At 43.9% G+C, this 23,921-nt stretch overlaps 1 protein-coding gene across 1 annotated transcript in view; it reads right to left on the reverse strand.

Annotated features, from left to right (window-relative positions):
• Positions 1-23,921, reverse strand: part of CPNE2 (copine 2) — a 94,827-nt gene that overhangs the window by 15,573 nt on the left and 55,333 nt on the right. Inside the window, exons 10-14 of the mRNA XM_043985058.1 lie at positions 19,328-19,387; positions 16,025-16,158; positions 15,141-15,195; positions 10,135-10,186; positions 4,918-5,051 (exon numbers count right to left, since the gene is read on the reverse strand). Coding sequence (XP_043840993.1) covers positions 4,918-5,051; positions 10,135-10,186; positions 15,141-15,195; positions 16,025-16,158; positions 19,328-19,387 — 435 coding nt within the window. The remainder of the gene's footprint in view (positions 1-4,917; positions 5,052-10,134; positions 10,187-15,140; positions 15,196-16,024; positions 16,159-19,327; positions 19,388-23,921) is intronic.

Raw genomic sequence — 23,921 nt, forward strand, 5'->3', positions numbered from 1 at the left:
GTATGGGGGGCAGCTAGATGGCGCAGTGGTAAAAGCACCGGCCCTGGATTCAGGAGTACCTGGGTTCAAATCTGGCTTCAGACACTTGACACTTACTAGCTGTGTGACCCTGGGCAAGTCACTTAACCCTCATTGCCCTGCCAAAAAAAAAAAAAGAGCTTTGACTATTCAATTTTTGGGGCAGCTAGATGGCGCAGTGGTTAAAGCACCGGCCCTGAATTCAGGAGTACCTGAGTTCAAATCCAACCTCAGACACTTGACACTTACTAGCTGTGTGACCCTGGGCAAGTCACTTAACCCCCATTGCCTGCAAAAAAAAAAAAAAAAGAATACTATGTATGCCATCATAAATCAGTGTTATCAATTGATTTGGGGGACTGTTTTGTCTTGGTTTTTAATCTTTGTTATAGGGGACAGCTGACTGGGGTGGGAAGGGATATATTTGCAAATGATTGTGACCTTTTGATCCAGAGATTATACTATTATGTATGTACCCAAAGAGGTCATTGATTAAAAAGAAAATCCCCATATACACTGAAATATTTATAGCAGCACTTTTTTGGTAGCAAAGAATTGGGAACAAAGTAGATGCCCATCAACTGGGTGATGATTAAACAAATTGTGGTACAGGAAGGTAATATTACTGTGCTAAAAGAAATGATGACTATGTGATGAATAAGGAGAGAGGGTGGAGAGAGGGAGAAAATTTGGAACTGAAAATTGAATAAAAAAAAATACAATGCAGAAAAGGACGGAAAGATTTACATGAATTGATGCAGAGTGAAGTAAGCAGAGCCAAGAAAACAATGATTATAATAACATAGCAACCACCACAAAAGTCAGTGTTGCAAAATTACAAAATACAATTATCACTCCAAAGAAGAAGAGATATGAGAAGTAATAGGTATGGAACATTGTATATATTTCCAGACTCTTATGCATTTACCTATTTTGCTGATTTTTTTCTTATTCTTTCTTTCTTTCTTTCTTTTTTTTTTGGTGGGGCAATGAGGGTTAAGTGACTTGCCCAGGGTCACACAACTAGTAAGTGTCAAGTGTCTGAGACTGAACTTGAACTCAGGTACTCCTGAATCCAAGGCCAGTGCTTTATGCACTGTGCCACCTAGCTGCCCCCGATTTTTTCCTTATACTTAAAAAAAAATTATGAGATGGCTCTCTTGGAAGGGGAAATTAAGGTAATGTAAAAACAAATGATATCAAAATTTAAGAAATAAAAAGCATCAATAAAATTCTATTGAATGTAATTAACTTCAATGCAATTTAATTTATTGTACTGATATTCATATTAAGGTAACAGTAAATCTTTTAAAAAGAGCTTTGGAGGGCAGCTAGGTGGCGCAGTGGATAGAGCATCGGCCTTGGAGTCAGGGGGACCTGAGTTCAAATCCTGCCTCAGACACTTGACACTTACTAGCTGTGTGACTCTGGGCAAGTCACTTAACCCCAATTGCCACACACACACACACACACACACACACACACACACACACACACACACACACACACACACAATATATATATATATATATATATATAAAAGAGCTTTGGCCTGGAAATCAAGAGACCTAGGCTCTACTCCTGGCACTATCACTGCAGTCTGACTTCTGGCCTTGTTATTTAAGCTCTTCCAAAAGTTACTGATGCTCTCATAACTTGACAAATCTAATGGCCTTCTTTCTTGATCTTTCTGCAGCTTATGACACTGTTTATCACCTTTTCCTTCTGAACACCCTCTTCTTGGGTTTTCATGATACTGCTCTCTCCTGGTTCTCCCCCTGTCTGTCTGTCTGTCTGCTCCTTCTCAGTCTTCTTTGCGGGGTCTTTATCCATATCATGTACATTGAGTATCCTTTTAGGATCTATCCTTTGCCCTGTTCTCTTTTCCCTCAATCATGTCTCACTTGGTGATCTCATAAGCTCCAATGGATTCAATTATCCTTTTCATGTAGATGATTTTCATATCTATCTATTGAGCCCAACTTCTCTCCCTGAGCTCCAGCCTGAAATCATCCATTGCCTTTTGGAAATATTCAACTGGACAGACATCTCAAACGCATGTCCAAAACTGATTTCATTATCTTTTCCCCAAAAATCCTCCTTCTGAACTTTCCTTTTACTGTCAAGGGGTTCCATGATCATTAGTTTCATTAGTCATACAGGCTAGAAACCTTGGTTGTCATCCTAGACTCTTCATTCTCACTCAACCCACATACTCAATCTTTCACCAAATCTTGTTATTTCTACCTTCACCACATTTTCCCCATGTGTTCCCTTCTTTCCACTCACATAGCTACCAACCTGGTGTAGGTTCTCATTCCCTAGCAGCTAGACTATTACAACAGCCTTCTAATTGTCTCCCTGCCTCAAGCCTCTCTTCACTCCAATCCATCCTTCACTCAGCTGCCAAAGTGATTTTTCTAAAGACCTCATACAGGTCTGATCATAACACCTCCATCCCCTACTTAATACTAGTGGCTCCCTATTACCTCCACGAGTAGTCTTCTTACACTTTACTCCCTTCCAATCACACAGGTCCACTTGCTCTCTCACATGTGATACTCCATTTCTCAGTTTCCTGCCTTAGCTTTGCTTTTCCCCTCATGCTGGAAATACTCTCCCCAATTACATCTGCTTCTTAGATTCCCTGCTTTCCTTCAAGACTCAGCTTACATCCCACCTTTTTCAGGAGACATTTCCCAGTCCCCCTTTTTGCTTCCTCTCCCTCACCCCCAACATATTCTGGGACCCAAAGACTGGCTTCCTTGCTATTTCTCAAACAAAATACTCCATTGCATTTCCTTCAGGCACCCATTGGCTTTCTCCCAAGCCTAGAATGCTCTCCCTCCTCATCTCTGCCTCCTACCTTTCTTCCAGTCCCAGCTAAAATTCCACCTTCTCCTGGAAGCCTTTCCTGATCCTCCTTAATGCTAGTGCCTTCCCACTGTTGATTATTTCAAATTTATCCCACATTTAAACTGTGAGCTCCTTGAGAGCAGGAACAATCTTTTTTTTTTGCCTTTCTTTGTATCCCCAGGACTTAACCACAGTGCTTGGCATATAGTAGTATTAATAAATGTTTATTGGCTGAATGACCCCTTTCCTCTGAGATCATCTTCCATATACTCCTAGTCACTACAAGACTGGATTCTGCACTGTTGATTGCTACCATCAACGCATCATGCTGATATTGCGTTTGAGGGTAGCTGTGAGCTCCTTTTACTTAGCAATAAACTTGTGAGCCTGGAGTCAGGCCTGCTTGGAAAGAAGACAGAAAAAGTCATGCTGTTAGCTAGAATGCCTCAAGCCGGCTCATCCTCCGAGCATCAAAGGCTCACTGGAACTTTAACCTTTCCCAAATCTTTAACCTGTCCCTACCAAGTGGTTCTTTCCCTGATTGCTTCAAACATGCCCAAGTCTCTCTCATCCTTAAATAACCTTCACTAGGCCCTACCTTTAACTCATTATCCTTTATTTTTCCTTCCTTTCTCAAACTCCTTGAAAAAGGATGTCTATGTTTTCTGCCTCCACCTTTCAGACTTCAATCCCTTGCAGTCTGGTTTCCGACATCAACCAACTGAAACAACTCTTTCCAAAGTTAGCAGTGATATCTGAATTGTCAAATCCAATGCTTTATTCTCAATCCTCATCCCTCTTGGCTCATCTACTGCATTTGATACTGTTGACTAGTCTCTCCTCCTGGATACTTTCTCCTGATCTTCCTTCCTACCCATCTGACTATTCCTTCTCAATCTCCTTCTGTTGGTATTCCTGGAGGCTCTGTCCTAGGCCCTCTTGTCTTTGCCCTCTACACTCAGTGACTTCATCAGCTCCCACAGGTTTTAATTATCTCTATGCAGAGGACTCATAAATCTACCCGTCTAGCTCCAGACTCTCCTGAGCTTTAGTCCCATACTACCAACTGCCTACTAGCCATTTCAAACTATGTCCTGGAGACAAACTCAACATATGCAAAACTGAACTCATTCATTTTCTCCAAATCTTCCCCCCTCTTCCAAACATCTCTATTTCTATGAATTCTCCCAGTCTCCTAGGTTTGTAATCCTGGCATTATCCTGCAGTCTTCCCTATTCCTCACCCCCACATACAATCAGCTGCCAAATCTTGCTGTTTCTACTGCCACCACATCTGTTGAATCCAATCCCTTTTCTCCACTCACTCAGCTGCCAACTTGGTTAAGGCCCTCATCACCTTTTACAAAGATCATCGCAGTAGCCTTATAATGTTGAACTACTTACCTCGAGTATCTCCAAGCCATCCTGCACTTGGTGGCCAAAGGGATTTTCCTAAAGTTGCAGGGTCTGACCATGTCATCCCCTTACTTAATGAACTACAGTGATTCCCCATTACCTCTAGAATCAAATATAAACTCCTTTGTCTGGAACCTTTGACCTTTACAACATGGCCCCAGACCATCTTTCTAGACTCATATACATTACTCTGCCTTCTACATCCTAAGTAATACTGCAGCCTAGTCAAACTGGCCTCTTTATACTTCACATATGACCCACCATCTCCTCTCTCTGCCTTCACACTGGCTGTAACACTAACCTGGAATTGCTCCTTCCTTATATCCACTCCATAGTGTCCGTCACTAACTTCCTTTGTTTCTATTTCCCTTTATATTTATATTTTTATATTCACTTTATATTTATGCTGTATTTTATATATGTACTTGTGGTCCCCCATTAGAATGTAAGCCCACTAAAAGTAGGGATTCTGTTCTTTGTATTTGTACCCCCTTCACCTCACACAGTGCCAGCATTGAATAAAGCATTCTGACTGATGGGGCTACACAAAGGCATTGGGTAGAATAGCTCCCCTTCCAACCCGACTCCATCTTTCTCAACACTAGAATGTCTGTAGTTGATCACTTACTGTGGCTGTCTGTTGCTCCGTAGCATGGGCGGCAAAACGAGCTACGTGGTTGACAATGGGAGAGAAGTTGGTAGGTCCATAGAAGCGGATGTGGGGTAGGCAAGCTGATACGCCCTGAGCAATGCCATCCACACCTGGAACACAGAGAGCCCTGTTATGGGGGAAGACACAAGGCACCTACAAATCACTGCGGTCTTTATGGCTTGAAAATAACACCCCATCCAGAGAGTTAACTGAATGAAATGAGGTAATTCTAGGACTTTTTGTGTCCAGACCTATAATTTTATCAATGGAGAGAACTCCATCCTCTAAACTGATGCAGGTTAGCGATTCATTTGTAGTCTTAGAGAGATGCTTGGGGCACAACAGAAGTTAAGTAATTTACCCATGACCATGGAGCTTATGAAGTCAGAAACAAGACTTGTACCCAGTCTTCTTGACTTTGAGGCCAAACTTCCTCTCCCCTGTGACAATAAATTGTACATTTCTTAAGGACAGGAACTTTGATTTTTTACTATTATCTCTGCTGTCTAGCACCCAAGCCTGAAATGAGGTGAGTGCATAATAGATGATTATGGGTTGAATGAATGAGTATGCTATGCTGTCTCTTGACTTTTGGGTTATGAAAATCACAATTAAAAGTAGTAGTCATAGGGGGCAGCTAGGTGGCGCAGTGGATAGAGCACCGGCCCTGGAGTCAGGAGTACCTGAGTTCAAATCCAGCCTCAGACACTTAACACTTACTAGCTGTGTGACCCTGGGCAAGTCACTTAACCCCAATTGCTTACTAAAAAAAAAAAAAGTAGTAGTCATAGCAGGACATTATCATTAAAAGTCCTCCCATCTTTACAGAAACCTAGGAAGATTTGTATAAATTGATACAGAGTGAAGTGAGCAGAGCCAGAGGAACCATTTAGATAGTTGTACTTTACAGTGTAACAACACTGTAAAGACAACTAACTTTGAAAGACATAAACTCTGCTCAATGCAATGGCCAACTGTGACTCCACAGGCCTGATGAAGCACATATTACCTACTTCCTGACAGAGTAGAAATGGAAGGAAGAAGAAGAGTGAGACACACATTTCTAGACATGGCAAATGTGTGAATTTGTTTTGCTTGACTGTTTATTTGCTACAAAGGCTAGTATTTTTCTATCTTTGGGGTGGAGAGAAAAGAAGGGAGCTTGAAGTAGTGTTCCCAAAAAAAGAAAAGAAAAGGGAGTCATTGAAGCATCTTCTAAAAATGCATAGAACAGAAGGAAGTTCAAAAGGAAACACAATCAAACGGCACAACTTTGAAAGGAACATGTTGAACTTATATCCCTTTTTTTTTTTAAAACAAGCTATATGTAATAGATTCACTGGTTCACATATAATCTTTTTTCCTGTTCTACTTTATATATGGAAATAGCCTCATTTTTTGGTGTTATATTCAGAATTTTAAAACTAAATTAAATAAAAGTGTTTAAGTGTTCCCAGCTTCTGCAATAGAATGCCAGTCAGACTGTTCAAACACTGGCCACTTCACACCTATTCCCATGACCCCAAGCATTTATTCTCCCCAGATAAATGGCTATTTGCTGAGCTGCTTTCCAGGCTGTCAAAATAGACAATCAGTACCGCCTCCCACCTGTCCCCGATCCTTCCGATTCATCCTACACACCACAGCCAAAATCATCTTCCTCCGTTTAAATTGCTAAGTGCACTTCGAGGCACTGCTGACACCCAATGTAAACACAACTTGCTTGCTTAACGGATGCATTTGTTTGATGTACATCTTGAAACTTATGTGTCAGTGCTGTCTTGGGATTAGACTGGAAGATCACAGGTCTGCTGAATGTGCTTTGTACCAACTATAGGTCCATAATAAAGGTTTTAGATGCAAAAGAAGGTTAATGATAATCTGGGTAGTTCATAACAAAGAACACTGGACATGGAGCTAGAAGACCTGGTTTGAGCCCTAGCCATGACACTTACTTGCTACGTGACTGTAGGCAAGTCATTTTATCTCTTTGGGTCTCAGTTTCCTCACTGGCAAAAAACGGCTATTGAAATTTGAGATGGTACGTTGTAACTCTAAGTCTACAAGCCTACTTAGTCCTTTTTCCTACATTAAGGCAAGACTAGAGATTTAAGCAAACTGTCTTCCTTGGTACCTTGTGCCCCAGGAAAATTAACTCAAAGTCAGAAGTGTGAGCTCCAGTGGCAGACTTTTCGTACTTGAAGGACACAAAAGGTTTCAATGCAAGATCACTTCTCCAAGTATACACTTGGAAGTATTTATATTATGAGTGTAGACAACACAGTCAGAAGGGCTTCCATCTATCTCTCATTTCTCGGGGGAAGGCAGGCAGTTGTGTTACATGCCAAACCAACCCCCCTAACAACACGCTCTGTGGAAAATGATGGAGAGGTATTGGCAATTTGGGAAAAACACACATAGACATGAGGTTATGTAACTGGCTGGATACTTAGCGGTGCTTTTGCTCAGCCTGAACAGCAAGGGAGTCATTGGGTGTGGGTGTGCTATTTAAGCACACTAGATGAACAGTCTGACAGGTCTTCTACCCGCCTTGCAGATAAGTAACACCCTCCCCTACTATGGGAACTAAGCCCAACCCCAGGAACACTTGAATTCTCTGAGTTAGAAGGGTCTTGATTTCTTAGGCAGAAAGAGAAATGTGGTCTAACGGAATGAGCACTGGATTTGGAATCTTGGGTTTAAATTCTGGCTCTATGACTTACTACCCATGGGACCTTAAGTAAGTCACTCTTCCACCCCTCCCCCTTTCCCAAAAACTTTACAGGAATATAAATTTAAAGCTGAAAGGAACCTTAGAGGCCTTGGAGTTTAACCCTCTATTTTTTGTTTGTTTTTTTTGGCAAGGCAATGGGGCTTAAGTGACTTGCCCAGGGTCACACAGCTAGCAAGTGTCAAGTGTCTGAGGTTGGAATTGAACTCAGGTCCTCTTGAATCCAAGGTCGGTGCTTTATCCACTGCGCCAGCTAGCTGCCCCAACCCTCTATTTTTTTACAGATGAGGAAACAGAGGTGATAATAATAGTGAGTCTACAGCACTTTAAGACTTGCAAAGTGCTTTACAATGATCTCATTTCATCCTCATAACAACCCTAGGAGGTAGTTGCTATTATTATCCCCATTTTAGAGATGAAGAAACCAAGGCAGACAGCATTTAAGTGACTTGACTAGGGTCACACAGCCATTAAGTGTCTAAGGCTGGCTATGAACTCAGGGCTTCCTGACTCCAGAGGCCACGACTCTATCCACTGGGCCATCTAGCTGCTTCACATTAATAACAATAATAGTAGCTGGTGTGTATATAATGCTCTAAGGTTTGCAAAACACTCTCCATATCTTATAGCTCATTTGCAATGTCACATAGCTAGTGTCAGTATTTGAATTCATCTTCCAGACTCCAAAAGTCCAGTACCTCATCCAATACAGGATGGAGAGTGGAGCTAGAAATGCACTCTCCACCAGCATCCTGATGAAAGAGAGAGAGCCAGCCTTGCCCCCTCTTCCTCCCACAAGCAAACGTCACTTCCTGACGCCAAAGAAAAGCTGCATGGCCTTTCCCTCAGAGGCCATCTCCTCATGGTGGAGCTTTCCTACAGTAAGTCTTCAGCAGGTGGCGTCATTCCAATCGTAACAGTGTTAAGTGAGATAATGTGAGTTAAACCTTGTTATATAGTTTTCTTAGTGGTACCTAGCTTCTGTGGTCCATGTAGAGAGGATGTTTTGGCTGCACCTTGGTCTTTTCAGCAGACAGAGAACATCAGCATCATCTGATACAAAGTGTAAGTAAAGTGTAAAGTAGAAACTCCTTGAGGGCAGGGATAATCTCATTTTCATATTTGTGTGCCCTGTGCCTAGTGGTACATGATGAACACTAAATAAGTGCTGGATTAATTGGCCCTTCTTAGTAAGAATTTCACAAATATGTATTGAACTCAAACAGTCATTGAGCACCACGTACATGGTACAGGTGTTTGGTGCCAAAATGAGCTGGAAAATAGAATTCTCTTTCTTATTCCCCCTGATCCTTAGTCCAGATTTCCTGCTTCTTGGGGACTATGGAAGCCTGGATAGCTTAGAATGTGAGGGGGGAAATGGGGGTGGATTGGAAGAAGCAGGGACAAAACAAAAGGAAGATGATGAAAGCTCCCGAGGGGTAGGTGGAGACAGGGACGAATGTATTCCTAGTTGGCACCAATCTCTCCAGCTGCCTGTCTGTGCTCATCAAAAGTCTTCACCCCCTGGTGACAGGAGACACCCAGCGGGTGTTCAGAGCTCTCAAGAGCCCAGACACAATTGTCATTTCTGGCTGAATCATGCCAGACAAAACTGCTCGGTTTGTGGCCTCAGAAAACAATGGAGCAGGGGGAGGAGGGAGGAATGATCAGTGCTATCTCTGCACATAGTAGGGGCTCAGAGATGAATGAAGCATCATAGTATAATGGGAAAAATGCCTCACCCTGGGAATCAGGGAACCTGGGTTCTGCTCCCAGCTCTATATCTAACTGCTTATGTAACCCCGAGCAAATCACTTCCCCTTGTGCTCCTTTGTTTCATTGTATATAAAATGAGAGTGAAGGACAAAATAATTTCCAAGATGTTAATACCGAGTAGAGTGTGGTACAGCAGAATGAGGGTGGTGTAAAGGCAGCATGTGGTAGAAAGAACTCTAGACCTGGAGTCAAGAGAGACATGGGTTTGACTCCCATCATTCACTAGTTTTTGGACCACAGGCAAAGAACAACCTCCTTAAGCTTTAGTTTCTTTATCTCTAAAATGGGGTTATTACCTCGAGTGTCTATGATGATAAAATGGGAAAACACATGTAATCTAGTGTCCTGTAATCCTTAAAGGGCAATTTCAATGTCTGTTGCTATTATTACTCTAAAGTCTCATCCAGGTTAATTAGATTGTAAACTCCACGAGGGCAGGAACTGTGTGTCTTATCTGTACTGTTTAGCATGGTACCTCAGCACACAGCAGGCACCTAATATTTGGTGAACAAAAAAATGAGTATTCAACGATTCTATTAATGGATGAGACACAGGGAGATAAAGAGACAAAGAAAGAGAATCCGATAAAAGGCAATGAGAAAAGGAAGGACCCAGAAATCCTCCCTCCCCCAATAGGAGAGTAAAAACTAGATTTGTTTTCAATTGATCCTATCCCTAGGACTTACCTGAACAGAAGGGGTTGGTGGGGTTGAAGTTGATAGCGAACTCATGAGAAACCTGAAACCCAGAAAAAAAAATGCTATAATAGTAGCCCCTCCCCTCTCTACTTCCCATTGCCTATGCCCTGGCTGGCTGGGATGGAAACCCAACAATGAGGTGACTCTGAAAGTACATAGGAAGAGAGTGACCAGAATTTAACCCTCAAAGGCCCTCCCTTCCATGGTACCTCCCCACTAAATACCAGGGAACCTGGTTCTAAAGTATCTTGACCCCAAAGGGGTCCGTATGATTCAAACCCAAGCCACTTCTTTTGGAGGGGAGGGGGGTCTGTGTAGTTCAAAGCCCAGGGGTCGCAGTCATTAGCAATCTCCCAGGCAAGGCTGAAGCAAAGGGTTGGCTCCTTGACCATTCTGTAGGTGGCTCAAACACGCTCCTCCTCATGCTTTTTCTAAGTCATATTCAGGCCTGTCCATTCCCATTTCCCATAAGCCTTTTAGGACCCCAACCAGGACGAGGAACGGCATTGACACTGAGGAAACAGGAAGGCTAGCAAAAGAAAGCTTCCCTGAGGATGACGGCTTCTCCTGAAAACCAGGGGTGCTGAGAGACCAATTCAAACAGAAATGCGTCTCTGAACTGAGAAAACCCAAAATCCCTAGGGTTTATTTTTTTTGGACACTCGTCCATTACCTTTCTTTTCCCTTGACTCCCTTCCTCTCTTTCTGGGGGAGCATAGGCGAGATGTGACTTTGAGAAGTAATTCTGTTCATCTCTTTAACTAACAAGACCAGGAACTCTATCCACACACAATCTCTAGAGTGAAAAACCCTTTCCTTGGCTGTGAGAGAGGGGTGGGGAAAGGAAGGCCCAGAACTTAGAAACCTAGTCAGATGCTTCTTTGTATGCTTGTGGGTCACCTGGGAAACTTGATCAAACTTGTCAAACCTCCTGGCTTCCATGCCAAGCCGATTATATCCCATGGAGAATTGGAGCCACAAGCCTTTGTCCCAGGTTTACTTCCTGCTGACTCTAGACAATCAATGGCTCCATTCACCCCACCCTGGTCCAGCGGCCACTTGGTATGTGAGTTATATAAGTTCTGACTTTCCTAAGCTCTTAGAATAAAAAGGGTGATGTCTGTTCATCCACCTGGACAATGCTTCTGGTTAAAGGGATGTGGTCAAGAGTTGTGCAGAGGGTGGGTGTGTCCAGATTATAGCTGGGTTTGTCATAATTTTTAGGGGTGGGGGAATGAATCATAGAAGGGGTGGTACTACCTCAGGTTTGATAAAGCTTAATTCTCATACTATGGACAATCCGTGGATGACAGGGGTCTTCCTTCTTGTGCCAACATTTTCTTTCTAGTTTAGTCAGAATTTAGGCTAAAGTAAATCTATTTTCCAGGCCATGTTAGGAGAAAGGGGAGAACACTTAGATACCAGACTAGGACAAAACTTTCACCACAGGCATGCCCCCAAAGGAGATAATTCATATGCAACGTGTCAAGTTGTGGTTGCTGCTACTCATTAACTGGCTGCCTACTGGTCAGAGGCTACATAAGCACCCAGCTAGGAGGCTATGAAGGGGATTCCTGCCATGGAGGAAGACTGGCCTTGACAGCCTTGAATTCCCTCCAGATTCCAACATTCTGTGCCCCAGGGCCCTCCCAGCCCCAACATTCCACGTTCTAAGAACTGCCTAAGGACAGTTCTAATTGTCCTCATTAGAACAAATATCTCTTCAATACAAGCGCTGGGTCCTTTTTCTCACCTATTTTTCCTTGTAGCCACCTTGTTACCCTTCAATGAATACTTAATGAACTGGATGAAGGGAGAATGGAGGGAGCATGTGTCTGGAGAGCCTCACTGTCTTTTTCACTTGAGCTCTGATCCTTCCCCATTACCTCTCAGGACTCAGGACCGATGCAACTTACTGCCTTTCCCTTCTGGGAAACAGGGGCCCTGAAGTTAGAGGATCTGTGTCTGAAGCCTTGGTGAGACCTTGGGTAAATCACCTGACCTCCCTCCGTCTCAGTTTCAACATCTGTGAAGTGAGAGGGTTGACCTCAATGGCCTTTGAGGTCTCTTCTAGCTCTGACTTCGTGACCCTTAGGCTCTTCTGAGGTGTGGTGGGGTTGGGAATCTGTATGGGGCTTCCATGTGGAGGAAATCATGTGTCCTTCAAGTGAGGGAAGTGCCCTGGGTCTTAATCCTAGCTCTGCTACTTACTCCTGAGTAACCTTGGACAAGTCATTTCAACTCCCTGGACCTTAGTTTTTGTTCCTTTTAGATTCAAGGGGGCTGGACTAGTGGCCTCTGAGGCCATTTTCAGCTCTAGGTCTATTTCCTGTTGAAGGGACCTCAAAGGTCATCTAGTCTAACTGTAGTGTGACCTTCACCGCAAGTCTGAAATGTCTTTCCATGCCAAGCATAAGTTATCTAAACCTCCATCTGAGAATATCAACCGAAACTCGCTCCCTCATTGGACAGGACAACCCATTCTATTTTTGAAATGGCCCAAATGGACAGGAAATTCTCCCTTATCCCGAGTCCAAATCTGTGACTCCCTCCCATCGGATCTCAGTTCCTAGAATCACAAAAAACCCCAAATCTATTTCCTCTTCTCCATGACAGCCCCGGATATATTTAACAAGGGCGATCATGCTTCCCTTCTTCACCCCCCTCCCCCCGCCCAGCCCCCAACAATGTCTTCTCAAGGTTTTGTGTTTATCTCATCTCCTCACTGGCAGGGTCTATGTCTTCTCATTCTTGTCTCTCTCCCCGCCCCCCCCCAACACACTAGCACAGGGCAGGGTACAAAGCAGGTGCTTAGGAAAGACACGTTGATTTACTGTTTTGTCAGGGGACCAAATGACAAAGAACCCTGCTGAATAGTTCCCCTGAGAATATTAATCCCCCCCATCCCAACCTGCTCTCCTTTTTCCAGGGCTTTTGGGGGCCCTGCGGCTCACAGGGCTCTTTGCCTTGCAAGATGTTCATTGACATTTCCAATGAGACTTTTGTGTGCTAAAAAACATCTTATTCAGCTCAGTTCTTTGAAAGCATGGGGTGGTAGCCTAGCAACAGGCGCATCCTGAGCTGCCAGCGTGATCTATCTGGCTCTTATCTTCAGAGATCATTGTGGGCTGAGCTCTGCAATAACCCTAGTCTGGCTTTTGTTATTGGGGACTGCCTAACCCAGCGATGGCACCCCTAGGGCAATCCCCCTCAACACCCTCCTCAGGTAGGCGGGAAGTTGGGGCTTGGGAAGAGGTGATGCCTGGTCCCTCAAGTAACATGAAAACCTCTTCCCCAGAGCTAGGAAAAGGAGATTCTGTCTGGAAGCAGCTTGGGACTAGAGGGCAGAGAAGAGAGAGGACTGACTCAGAATAAAAACAAATGTCTAAGCCTATCACTTGAAGCCTGGGATCCAGGGGGTAGGTACATCAGGAAGTTAGCTCTGGGCAGGAGTTGTGTTACCCTGCCACCCCTAGCTTAGGGACTCAGGTGGAGCCTGTGAGGATTCTAGGAGCTTTGTTCCCAGCCTTCAGGTTGGTGCTGGGCTAGAAAATGCTACTGCCAGAGGCAAGGGGGTCGTGGGGGTGAGGGTGAACCTGCCTAAGGAGAGCTCTCTGCCTCCTGCCGGCTGGACGAATTAACATACTGCTCCTCTCTGCCAATGCATTCCAGGGCTGCCGCTCAGAGACCAGTCCAGAGCCGCTAGTCCCCTACCCACGGGGGCCCCTCAGTCTTCAAGAACTACAGGTCGGGTCAGCTAGATGGTGCAGTGGATAAGCACCGGCCCTGGACTCAGGAGTACCTGAGTTCAAATCCAGCCTCAGACACTTACTAGCTGTGTGACCCTGGGCAAGTCACTTAACCCCAATTGCCTCACCAAAAAAAAAAAAAAAGAACTACAGGTCAAGCCTACACCCTTTACCCCATCCCCAGAATTCAACAACAAGGCTTTGGCTATTTAAGGACAGGGGCCATATCCCTCCTATATGTCTTCTCTCCCTCAGTTGTATACCAATTCTTTTCAACTAAAATGAAATCTCTTTGAGAAAAGAAACTCGTCTCCCTCTTTAGTATCTCCCATAGCATCTAGCACAGATCTGGGCACACATTAAATGTCCAGGAAAGACTGACTGTCTGATTAGCCAACCATGAAAAAGTCCAACTGTGTCACCTGTCCTACTCAATAAATTCCAGTGGCTCCCTATCACTCCTAGGATCAAGTCCTTCATAACCTGGCCCCCTTCATAACCTTTCCAGTCTACTCTCCAGTACATGCTCTCTTCCTCTGGTGACACTGGCGTCCTGGCTGGTCATGAACAAGATACTATCTGCCAACTCTGGGCATTTTCCCTGGCTGTCTCCCATGTCTGGAATGCATTTCCTTCAAGTCAACTCTACCTTCTAACTTCTCTGGCTTCCTTTAAGTCCCAACTAAAGTCCCATCTTCTATAGGAAGCCTTTCCCAAACCCTCTTAATTCTAATGCCTTCCCTCTGTTAATTACTTCTGATGTATCCTTTATTTGGCTTGTTTGGACATATTTCTTTGCTTGTTGTCTCCCACATTAAGCACTTCGAGGGCAGGGGCTGTCTTTTGCTTCTTTTTGTTTCCCCAGTCCTTAGCACAGTGCTGGCACACAGTGAGCCCTTCATAAATGTTGATTGATTGATTGATTAAAAAAAGATGAAGGTTGCAGATGGAGAGGGGCCTTTTCAACCTAGATACAAAATGATATCCAGGGAAATGATCATGGTCCTCTTTGAGAACAAAGGATGAACAACAACAATGTAGGATCACGTAGCTAGAGCTAGAAGGGACCCAGAGGCCATCGAATCCACCCCCTCCCCATTTTCCAGAAGAGGAAGCCCAGGGACCATAAGTGAATTATCCCAAACCAAACATGTAGCAAACATCAGAGATCACTGACTCCAAAGCCAAAGCTCTTTCCACAGTACCACACCAATACCAGAAAACACACCCAAGACTTGTCCTTACCTTCCAGTCTGGGGGTAGCTGGGCGCCAAATCCCAAAGCCGGGAACATTTTGTCCCTAAACAGCCAAAGAGAAGAAGATGATCTTATAAGATCTGCTCTAGGTGAAATGGGAGAGGGAAGGAAGAAGGGAGAGTTGGGGTAGGGGGTGGGGGGAGAAGGAAATCACTGGAGATCTTCATTCATACTTCACTGCCTCTACCTGATTTCTCTTGGGGACAGAAAACATTGGAAGATACTTCAGGCCAGGCACCCAGGGTGAAGAAGCTCCCTTCTGCTTTGTCAGAGTGGCATCACTGAATTTAGGTCCCGGCTAATGCTGGGAAGACAGTAATGTCTGAGCCAGAAGAAACGGAATTGGTCTCTGCTAAACTGCTACAATGTCCCCTTGTTGCCAAAGCATGAAAAATTGCCATTCTTAGCCCCGTAAGCCCCAACTTTCTGTCTGCCAGGCTTCTCTGGCCCTGGTTTCTCCATGACTTCCCTCCTACAGATGGAAAACTGAAATGCTCATCACAAACACTGATTGCCCCTGTACTGTTATTTACACTCTCCAAAGACCTTGGCAGTTGATGAAGCCATGGTCTCAGCTGGTTCCCATAACCACCCCTTCTCCTCACTTTATAAAGGAAAGGACTTGAGAGCAAGAGGGTAAGTCCTATGATTACAGTGACCCTTAGAGGAGCCAGAACTTGACCACAGGCCTGTAACTTCCAGGCTCCTCAATGTCGCACAGTGCCAATCAACAGTAAACATTTGTGCTGAGAACCAACCTTATACTCAATACCTTAGATACAAAGAAGGGCAATTATGTCATAGGAGGCCCCTGGAAGGAACATCTCCAGCCTGTGGGTCAGGCAGATGCAGAAGGAAGGGCCCTAACTCACGAGTCATAATCCTGAATGATCTGTCCGACAGCCCAGATGGCTGACAGATACTCATTGGTGCCCATGGGGTTGATGTAGTGCAAAGAAGAGGGATCTCGGGGATTCCCATTGGAGGCTGTGAAGTCTATCCCGACCTGGAGGGAAAAGTAAGGAGAAAGAGTTGGCGATGTGACACCTGGCCTCAAGGATGCCTCTGTCACCATCCCGGAAGGTCTCCCAAGTCCCTCTTCTCTCAGCCTAGTCAACACCCTACAGCCTCAGAGAAGAAATGAAACTGTCCCATTCAAACCTCTCATCTCAGATTGATCATTATTATAATTTGAATGGACATAATTTAGTTCCCCTATTCAAATGTAAGCAAACCTCTTGAAAGTGTTCTGATCATGGGCAGCTAGATGGCGCAGTGGATAGAGCACTGGCCTTGGAGTCAGGAGTACCTGAGTTCAAATCCGGCCTCAGACACTTAACACTTACTAGCTGTGTGACCCTGGGCAAGTCACTTAACCCCAATTGCCTCACTAAAAAAAAAAACAAAAACGAACAAGAAAGTGTTCTGATCATGTTATTCCCCCACCTGTAATCTCTATCCAGAGCTTATTGGGAAAAGTTCAAATTCCTCAGCTTAGTGTTCAAGGCCCTGTGTAATATGGTCCTGGGTCCTACCTTCCCAGCCTTATTTGTCTCCCACTACCTGCCCCCTACACCTTCAACATTTCATAAATCATAATTTTTGCTCAAGGGATTGTTCCCCTATCAGGAATATCCTTCCCCTCTCCTCCTACAACTATCAATGTCCTGTTCATTTTCTAAGCCTCAGTAAAAGTCCTAAATGTTCCAGGGACCCTCCCTGTCCACCCCAACCCATTGCAATCATTCCCTCCTCTGAACTCTTTCCTATATCCTTAGAATCTGTGCCTTTTATTGAGCATTTGGTACATCCTGCCTGGTATTATTAATTAATCCTGCCTCACGTATTTCTTTGTTTCTTTCTTTTTTTGGCGGGGCAATGAGGGTTAAGTGACTTGCCCAGGGTCACACAGCTAGTAAGTTTCAAGTGTCTGAGGCAAGATTTGAACTCAGGTATTCCTGAATCCAGGGCAAGTGCTTTATCCACTGCACCAACTAGCTGCCCCCTCACGTATTTCTTAACAACTAAACTATAACCCTTTCGAAGACAAAGACTATACCTTATATCACTTTCTATCTTTCTCAAAGTCTGGCACAGTGCTAGGCACAGGGTTTTAGCGCTTCAGCTGCTTGCTGTTTTAATGTCTAACACAATAGCACACAGGCCCAAGGGTCAGGAGAACTAGAGTTTAATCCCAGCTCTGCCACTGAATTGGCTATGTTAATTTGGACCAGTCGCTTCCTTTTGCTGAGCCTCAATTTCCCCATTTTAAAATGAGAACATTAGACTACATGGTTCCCCTCCATTTTAGACATTCTGGAATCTGGGGGTTGGTAGGTTCTGATTTTCTTTGTCAAAATCTCAGTGAGGGGGCACCCCCAGGCCATGGAGCTGTGGTAGAAGGAACACAGGGTCATAGAAGTGGAAGGGACCCTGCAGGATGTCTGATGAGGCCATTATGGGCTCTCCCAGCCCTGAATGCAAGACAGTACCCAAGCCATGAGCCCAAGGCACTGGGAAGACTCAAGGTGGACAAATTGTCTTTTCCACCAGGTAAAAGTGGATTGGTCTCCCCAAGGGAAAGGATGAGACAGAGAAGTGGTCCAAAAGATGCTTGCTGTGTGTCTAGAGGGCCAGGTTAGGGGTGGAGATAGCCAGTTCTAATTCATTCAAAAACGATCTGTTGATTACCAAGCCTGTGCTTGGCACTGCAGAGAGGTGGGGAATAGAAGCAGGTTTATGAGACAGTCCCTACCCTAGAAGGAGCTCATCATCCAGTTGAAGGGGATAAGATGGCCAGATATACAGAAGATATAGCAGAGTGTGTCTGGCTTCCCTTCTTACCTCCCAATTCCAGATTACCTTCAGCTTCTAAAGACTATCAAGCCAAACTCCCTCCTTCCTAGGGGGCCTCTACCCAAACCAGCCCCTCTACCCTGAAACCTCTTTACCCAGCACTTAAAGAGAATGGAATGAAAAACACTCCCTCACTCCATTCCAGTTTCCATGGCAACTCTTCCCTTTTTATTTTTCCCCTCTCTCCTTTTCCCTTATGACAAGACAACAAAATAGGGACTGAAATGCTGTGGCATCCTCTCCCCTCTCCCCCCCACCCTCCCTTCTCTGGCTTGTCTCCCCCGGTGCTAGGATGAGGGGGAAGGGAGCTCTAGGGAATATTAAAGGGGGACAGAGAAGACATACATTTTTCAGACACAGCCAATGCTTTGATGTATTTGGCTTCACTAATACTAATCTGTGACCAAGGCTTCTATTTGGGTTGTGGTTGAGTTAGTGGAGAATGAGAGAGATGGCAAAAAAAGATAAAAAGAAAACAGTGTCAATTAAAAAAAGAAAAAAAAACAGAATAAAACAAAAAAGGTTTAAAGAAGGCATAAACAGGGAAGTGTTTTTACTACTGTGTTCGATTTAATGTACAGCTAAAAAACCCCACTATATATAACAAAATTATTTTTAAATACAATCCTCCTTGTATGCTGAAATAGTCCTACTTGTTGATCATTGTTATGTTCAAATTCTTTTTTAAAAAAAAGATAGAGGGATTTGAAAGGGGGCTTGGATGGGAAGTTTCCTAAGGATACCTGGGGACTCTACCACATGCTCCATGGGACAGCAAAATAAGATTCTGGGAGAAGCCCAGGGCCAGATGAATCCTGGGGAGACTTGCTGGCCAGGCTGTGATATCATCTAGTCAAGCTCTGCCCCCAACTCCCTTTCCTCCCATCAAGTCTACACTCAAACCAGGGGCCAGCCTTGATCAAGTTTTCCTACCACCACAGTGGGCCTTGGAAGTGATGATTTAAAGGAAGAGCTGGCACCCAATTCCCAACTTCAAGGTTCCTTCAGCCTAGCTAAGTTCCTTTCACCTAACAAATTCAGGTTTATAAGAAACCAGCTCTCTATTTTTTTTTCTCTACATTTCCTAACTGGGGTAGAACCTGGGACCCAACTCAACTGCAATACATTTGGGTCTTCTTTTCTTGACAATATTCTAAATTTCTTGGACTCTGTGTCACTTGCTGTCAGGCAGGTGTTCCTGATATCTATTATTCCAAATTCCTACCACTTCATTGTCTGTCCATTTTGTCTGTGAAGGAAGGGCCACCTAGCTTAAGGGGGCCCTGGGGAAGAGCAGAAGAAAAATCAGAAATCCTTACAGTAAACATAAGCTGGCATCCTCCAAGGATATAGTCTAGGAAAGAATAATCCCGGGTTATCTGAAAGAAGAGAGTCCAAGAGTTAGTACATCAATATTCCCTCAAGTGCCCTAAATTCCTAGTCTTTCAATCTATTCAGTTCTCATGATTCATTCCTTCACTCCATCTCAGCTACACAGACATGGTCATGAAAACCCTTGATTTTCCTTGCCACCACAAGTGTTTGATTTCCATGTTCATGAACTTCGAAATGTTTTTATCTGATGGTAAACTTTAATCAGCACACCTTTTCTTCTGCCTTAGAACCTCAAAACTCTCTTCTTTGCACTTATAGTGATCTTCCATGCCTCCACTCTTCATTTCTTTCCCCAACTATCACCCCTGTACTGGTTGTATTCCTCTCCTTGTCCTATCTTGATGCCTTGCTGAATCAATTTGACTGCACTGTCCTCTAAATTCCAATGCCTTGCTCCCTTGTCCCATACCAATGGATACACTGATTATGCCTTGCCAAAGGCCAGTCTTGGATTACTCACACAATCTGCTGCCTTCACTCCTATTCACAGGCTGCTGACAGGAGCTGGAGAAAACCACCAAACTCTAATGATTGAGTCCACTACAAACTTCTCTTTCATAATCTCACTTATGGGACCCTCACCGCAAAAAAGGTAATCCTTTTGCACTTTCCTAATCAATTCACTCTCCTACTTAACACAGCAGCTACACAAACCTTTTCTTCCCTTTTAAAATCTCCTGGCACCCACTGTGCCCACCCTCTCAGCTGAGGAACTCACCTTGGACTTCAATGAAAAAATAGAGGCCATTCACTGGGAATTCTCTCGTCTTCCTCCCTCCTCATTGCACATCACTTAGATATCTTTACCTCACCTCCTCATTTACCCTTCTCTCTCTCTTTTTTTTTTTTTTTAGTGAGGCAATTGGGGTTAAGTGACTTGCCCAAGGTCACACAGCTAGTAAGTGTTAAGTGTCTGAGGCCGGATTTGAATTCAGGTACTCCTGATTCCAGGGCCAGTGCTTTATCCACTGCGCCACCTAGCCGCCCCTACCCTTCTCTTTCATGAAGGGTTGGCCCTTCCTTCCAAGACAAAACAAGTCAACTTACACCCTTGATCCTCTCCCATTCCATCTTCAGCAAAGTGCCCCATCTATCATCTCTACTCTCTCATTAATCTTCAATCTCTCCCTATGTACTGGCCACTTCCTTGCTACTAACAAAAATGCTTGTGTTTCCTCCATCCCCCAAACACTCATTTGATCCTACCATTCCTGGAAGCCATCATATCTCTCCTCTTCTCAGGTAAATTCCTGGAGAAAGCTATCTATCTATGCTCGTGTCTCCACTTCCTTTCCTCTCATTCTCTTAAACCTTCTGCAGTCTGGCTTCTGACCTCATCATTAGACTGAAACTGCCTTCTCTAAAGTCACCAATGACTCCTTTATTGCCAAATCTAATGATTGTTTCTTTTCTTTTCTTTTTTGGTGAGGCAATTGGGGTTAAGTGACTTGCGCAGGGTCACATAGCTAGTAAGTGTTATGTATCTGAGGCCGGATTTGAACTCAGGTCCTTCTGAATCCAGGGCCAGTGCTCTATCCACTGTGCCACCTTCTCAATAAACTCTAGTGGCTCCCTGTTACTTTCAGGATCAAATATAAAATCTTCTGTTTGCCATTTAAATCCCTTAACAACTCCCCTTCCCATATTTTACAATCCACCAACATCTGTTTTCTTGTTATTCCTCCCAAATCACACTTCATCTCCCAAACATGTACCTTTTCAGCAAAAGAAGGAAGGGCAGATTGGGAGAGGGGACAGACAGAAGTAAATCCCTTTTGAAGAGGGATAGGATGAAAGAAGATGGATAGTAGAATAAATGTCATGGGGAAGGGAATAGGATGGAAGGGAAACAGTTAACAATAGTAATCATGAAAAAGAGAAAAGGGGGGAAAATTGTACAAAAAATAGTTATAGCAACTCTTTGTGGTGGCTAAGAATTGAGAATCAAGGGAATGTCCATCAATTGAGGAATGACTGAGGAAGCTGTGGTATATGATTGTGGTGGAATGGTCTTGTGCTATAGGAAACGACAAACAGGATGATCCCAGAAAAACCTGAAAAGACTCATGAACTGATGCATAGTGAAGTGAGCAGAGCTGGGAGAACATTGTGCATAGTGACAGCAGTATTATTCAATGAGCAATTGTGAATGACTTAACTACTCTCAGCAATGCAATGATCCAAGACAATCCCAACGGACTAATGAAAAAGCTTACTATCCACCCCCACAGAAAGAACTGATAAAAAGAACACTTGTGGATTGTACATATATAACCTGGTTACTGTCTTGTGGAGGCGGGGAGGAAAGGGAGGGAGGGAGGGAGAAAATTTTGGAACTCTAAATCTTATGAAAATGAATGTTGAACACTACCCTTATATGTAACTGGAAAAAATAAATGTTGAAAAACAAAAAAACCAAAAAAACCATGTGCCTTTTCAATGGCTGTCCCCCATGCTTGAAATATCTTCTCCCCTCACTTCTACCTAATGGCTTCTCGGGCCTTCTTTGAGCTCAAATCCCCACTTTTGGCAGGAGGTCTTATTCAGGTCCTCCTACTCCATACTGCTAGTGCCTTTCATTCTTAAATTACCTTCTATCTGGGGCAGCTAGGTGGTGCAGTGGATAAAGCACTGGCCCTGGATTCAAGAGCACTTGAGTTCAAATCTGGCCTCAGACACTTGATACTTACGAGCTATGTGACCCTGGGCAAGTCACTTAACCCTCATTGCCCCATGCAAAAAAAAAAATTACCTTCTATCTCCCCTGCGTATATTTTGTAGGCAGCTAGAGTGCTAGGGCTAAAGTCATGGAAAGTCATCTTCCTGAGTTCAAATCTGGTCTCAGACACTTTCTAGCTGTTCAATCCTGGGCAAGTCACTTCACCCTGTTTGCCTCAGTTGCTCATCTGTAAAATGAGCTAGAGAAGGAAATAACAAACCCCTCCAGTATCTTTGCCAAGAAAACCCCAAATGGGTTCATAAAGAGTCAGACATAACTGACTGAACATATATTTTGTATGCACATGATTGTTTGCATGTTGTCTCCTCTTTTTTGGGGGTGGGGCACGTGTTGCCTTACTTATGTGCCAATGCTTGCTTGGCACATGGTATGTGCCCAATAACTGCTTGTTGACTAACTGGCTGAATGGGTCTGATGTCCTTCATTCTAGGTCTAGTACTTAGCTCTGTTATATATTCTGGGCATGGTTATGAACAAGGTTCTCAGTCTCAATCCTCTCTCTCATCCTTAAGGTGGGGATAGCAATTCCTACTTTATCCACTAACCAACAATGGCATTAGGAGAATCACCTGCTAACCAAAAATGGCATTAGGAGAATAAAATTATTTCCAAGTACTATCCTTTTAATGTCTTGCCCTTTCATAGGGAAGTTTGTTCTTGAGCTAAGTTTGCTTAGCATTCCAAGAGAAAGTTACTCTGCCTCAGAATTCTGAGACAGTTGGTGCTCATTTTGAATGTGACAAGCCATAGTCCACTGGAATAATATGAACATGAGAACTGCTTTGTGTTTATGGGACAGATGTGATTTATCTGGTTATAGAAAGGCCAGAATTTGGTTACTGACTATAAGCAAACAGGACATCATTAACAGAGGAGAACTGAAATCTGAACCCAGGAAAAAAAGGGGAAAGGATGCTAGGGGAAGAAAAGGAAAAGAGAAGAGAGGAAAGGAGATAGAGTTTAGACTGCATCAGCTAAGCTTGAAGCTAGGAATGATACTCAGTTGCTACTGAGAAGTATGTCTAGCTCAGCAGAGGAACAGCTTGGAAGCAGAGAATCAGAGAAGTCAGTCAGAGCATCAGCTCAGTTTAGAAGTGGAAGCACCCCTTCAACACTGACGCTGTGTTAACAAAGAACCTTTTGGACAGCTCCTAAGATAGAAAAAGAGCACCAAAGCTATAGTTCCATTGTTATGACTTATCCAAAGCAAATGGGTTTTCTTCATTCATTACGGCTTCTTGCCAGATTTCTGTATGTGCCTATTCTACTTCAGATATTGAGTGCATTAGTGGGAGAGTGACTATAGATGCACTGGGATGCATTTCATTATTTATTTGCTATATTATGTGAATACCTATGGTATTTTTGCCTTCTTTTTTAAGGACATGGTTACATTTACGAAGTAAAAATATCAGGCAGCTAGGTGGCGCAGTGGATAGAGCACCGGCCCAATGGGTAGAGCACCGGTCCTGGATTCAGGAGGACCTGAGTTCAAACCCGACCTCAGACCCTTGACACTTACTAGCTATGTGACCCTGGGCAAGTCACTTAACCCCAATTGCCTCACCGCACTCCCCCCCCACCAAAAAGAAGTAAAAACGTCATTATTCCTTTCAATTCACTGCTGGTCTCAGGGTCCCAATGTACACCGAGATGGAACTGTTCTGCACACGCGTGCCCCTACAACTTCCGCTGTCCCTCCCCCTTGTGTAAAAACTGCTGATAAAGAAGGTCTCCAAAGTCTCAAAAAAAAATCATTATTGTGAGTTTTGTGTAAA

The sequence above is a fragment of the Dromiciops gliroides genome, chromosome 2 (assembly GCF_019393635.1).
Source record: "Dromiciops gliroides isolate mDroGli1 chromosome 2, mDroGli1.pri, whole genome shotgun sequence".
Classification (NCBI taxonomy): domain Eukaryota; kingdom Metazoa; phylum Chordata; class Mammalia; order Microbiotheria; family Microbiotheriidae; genus Dromiciops; species Dromiciops gliroides.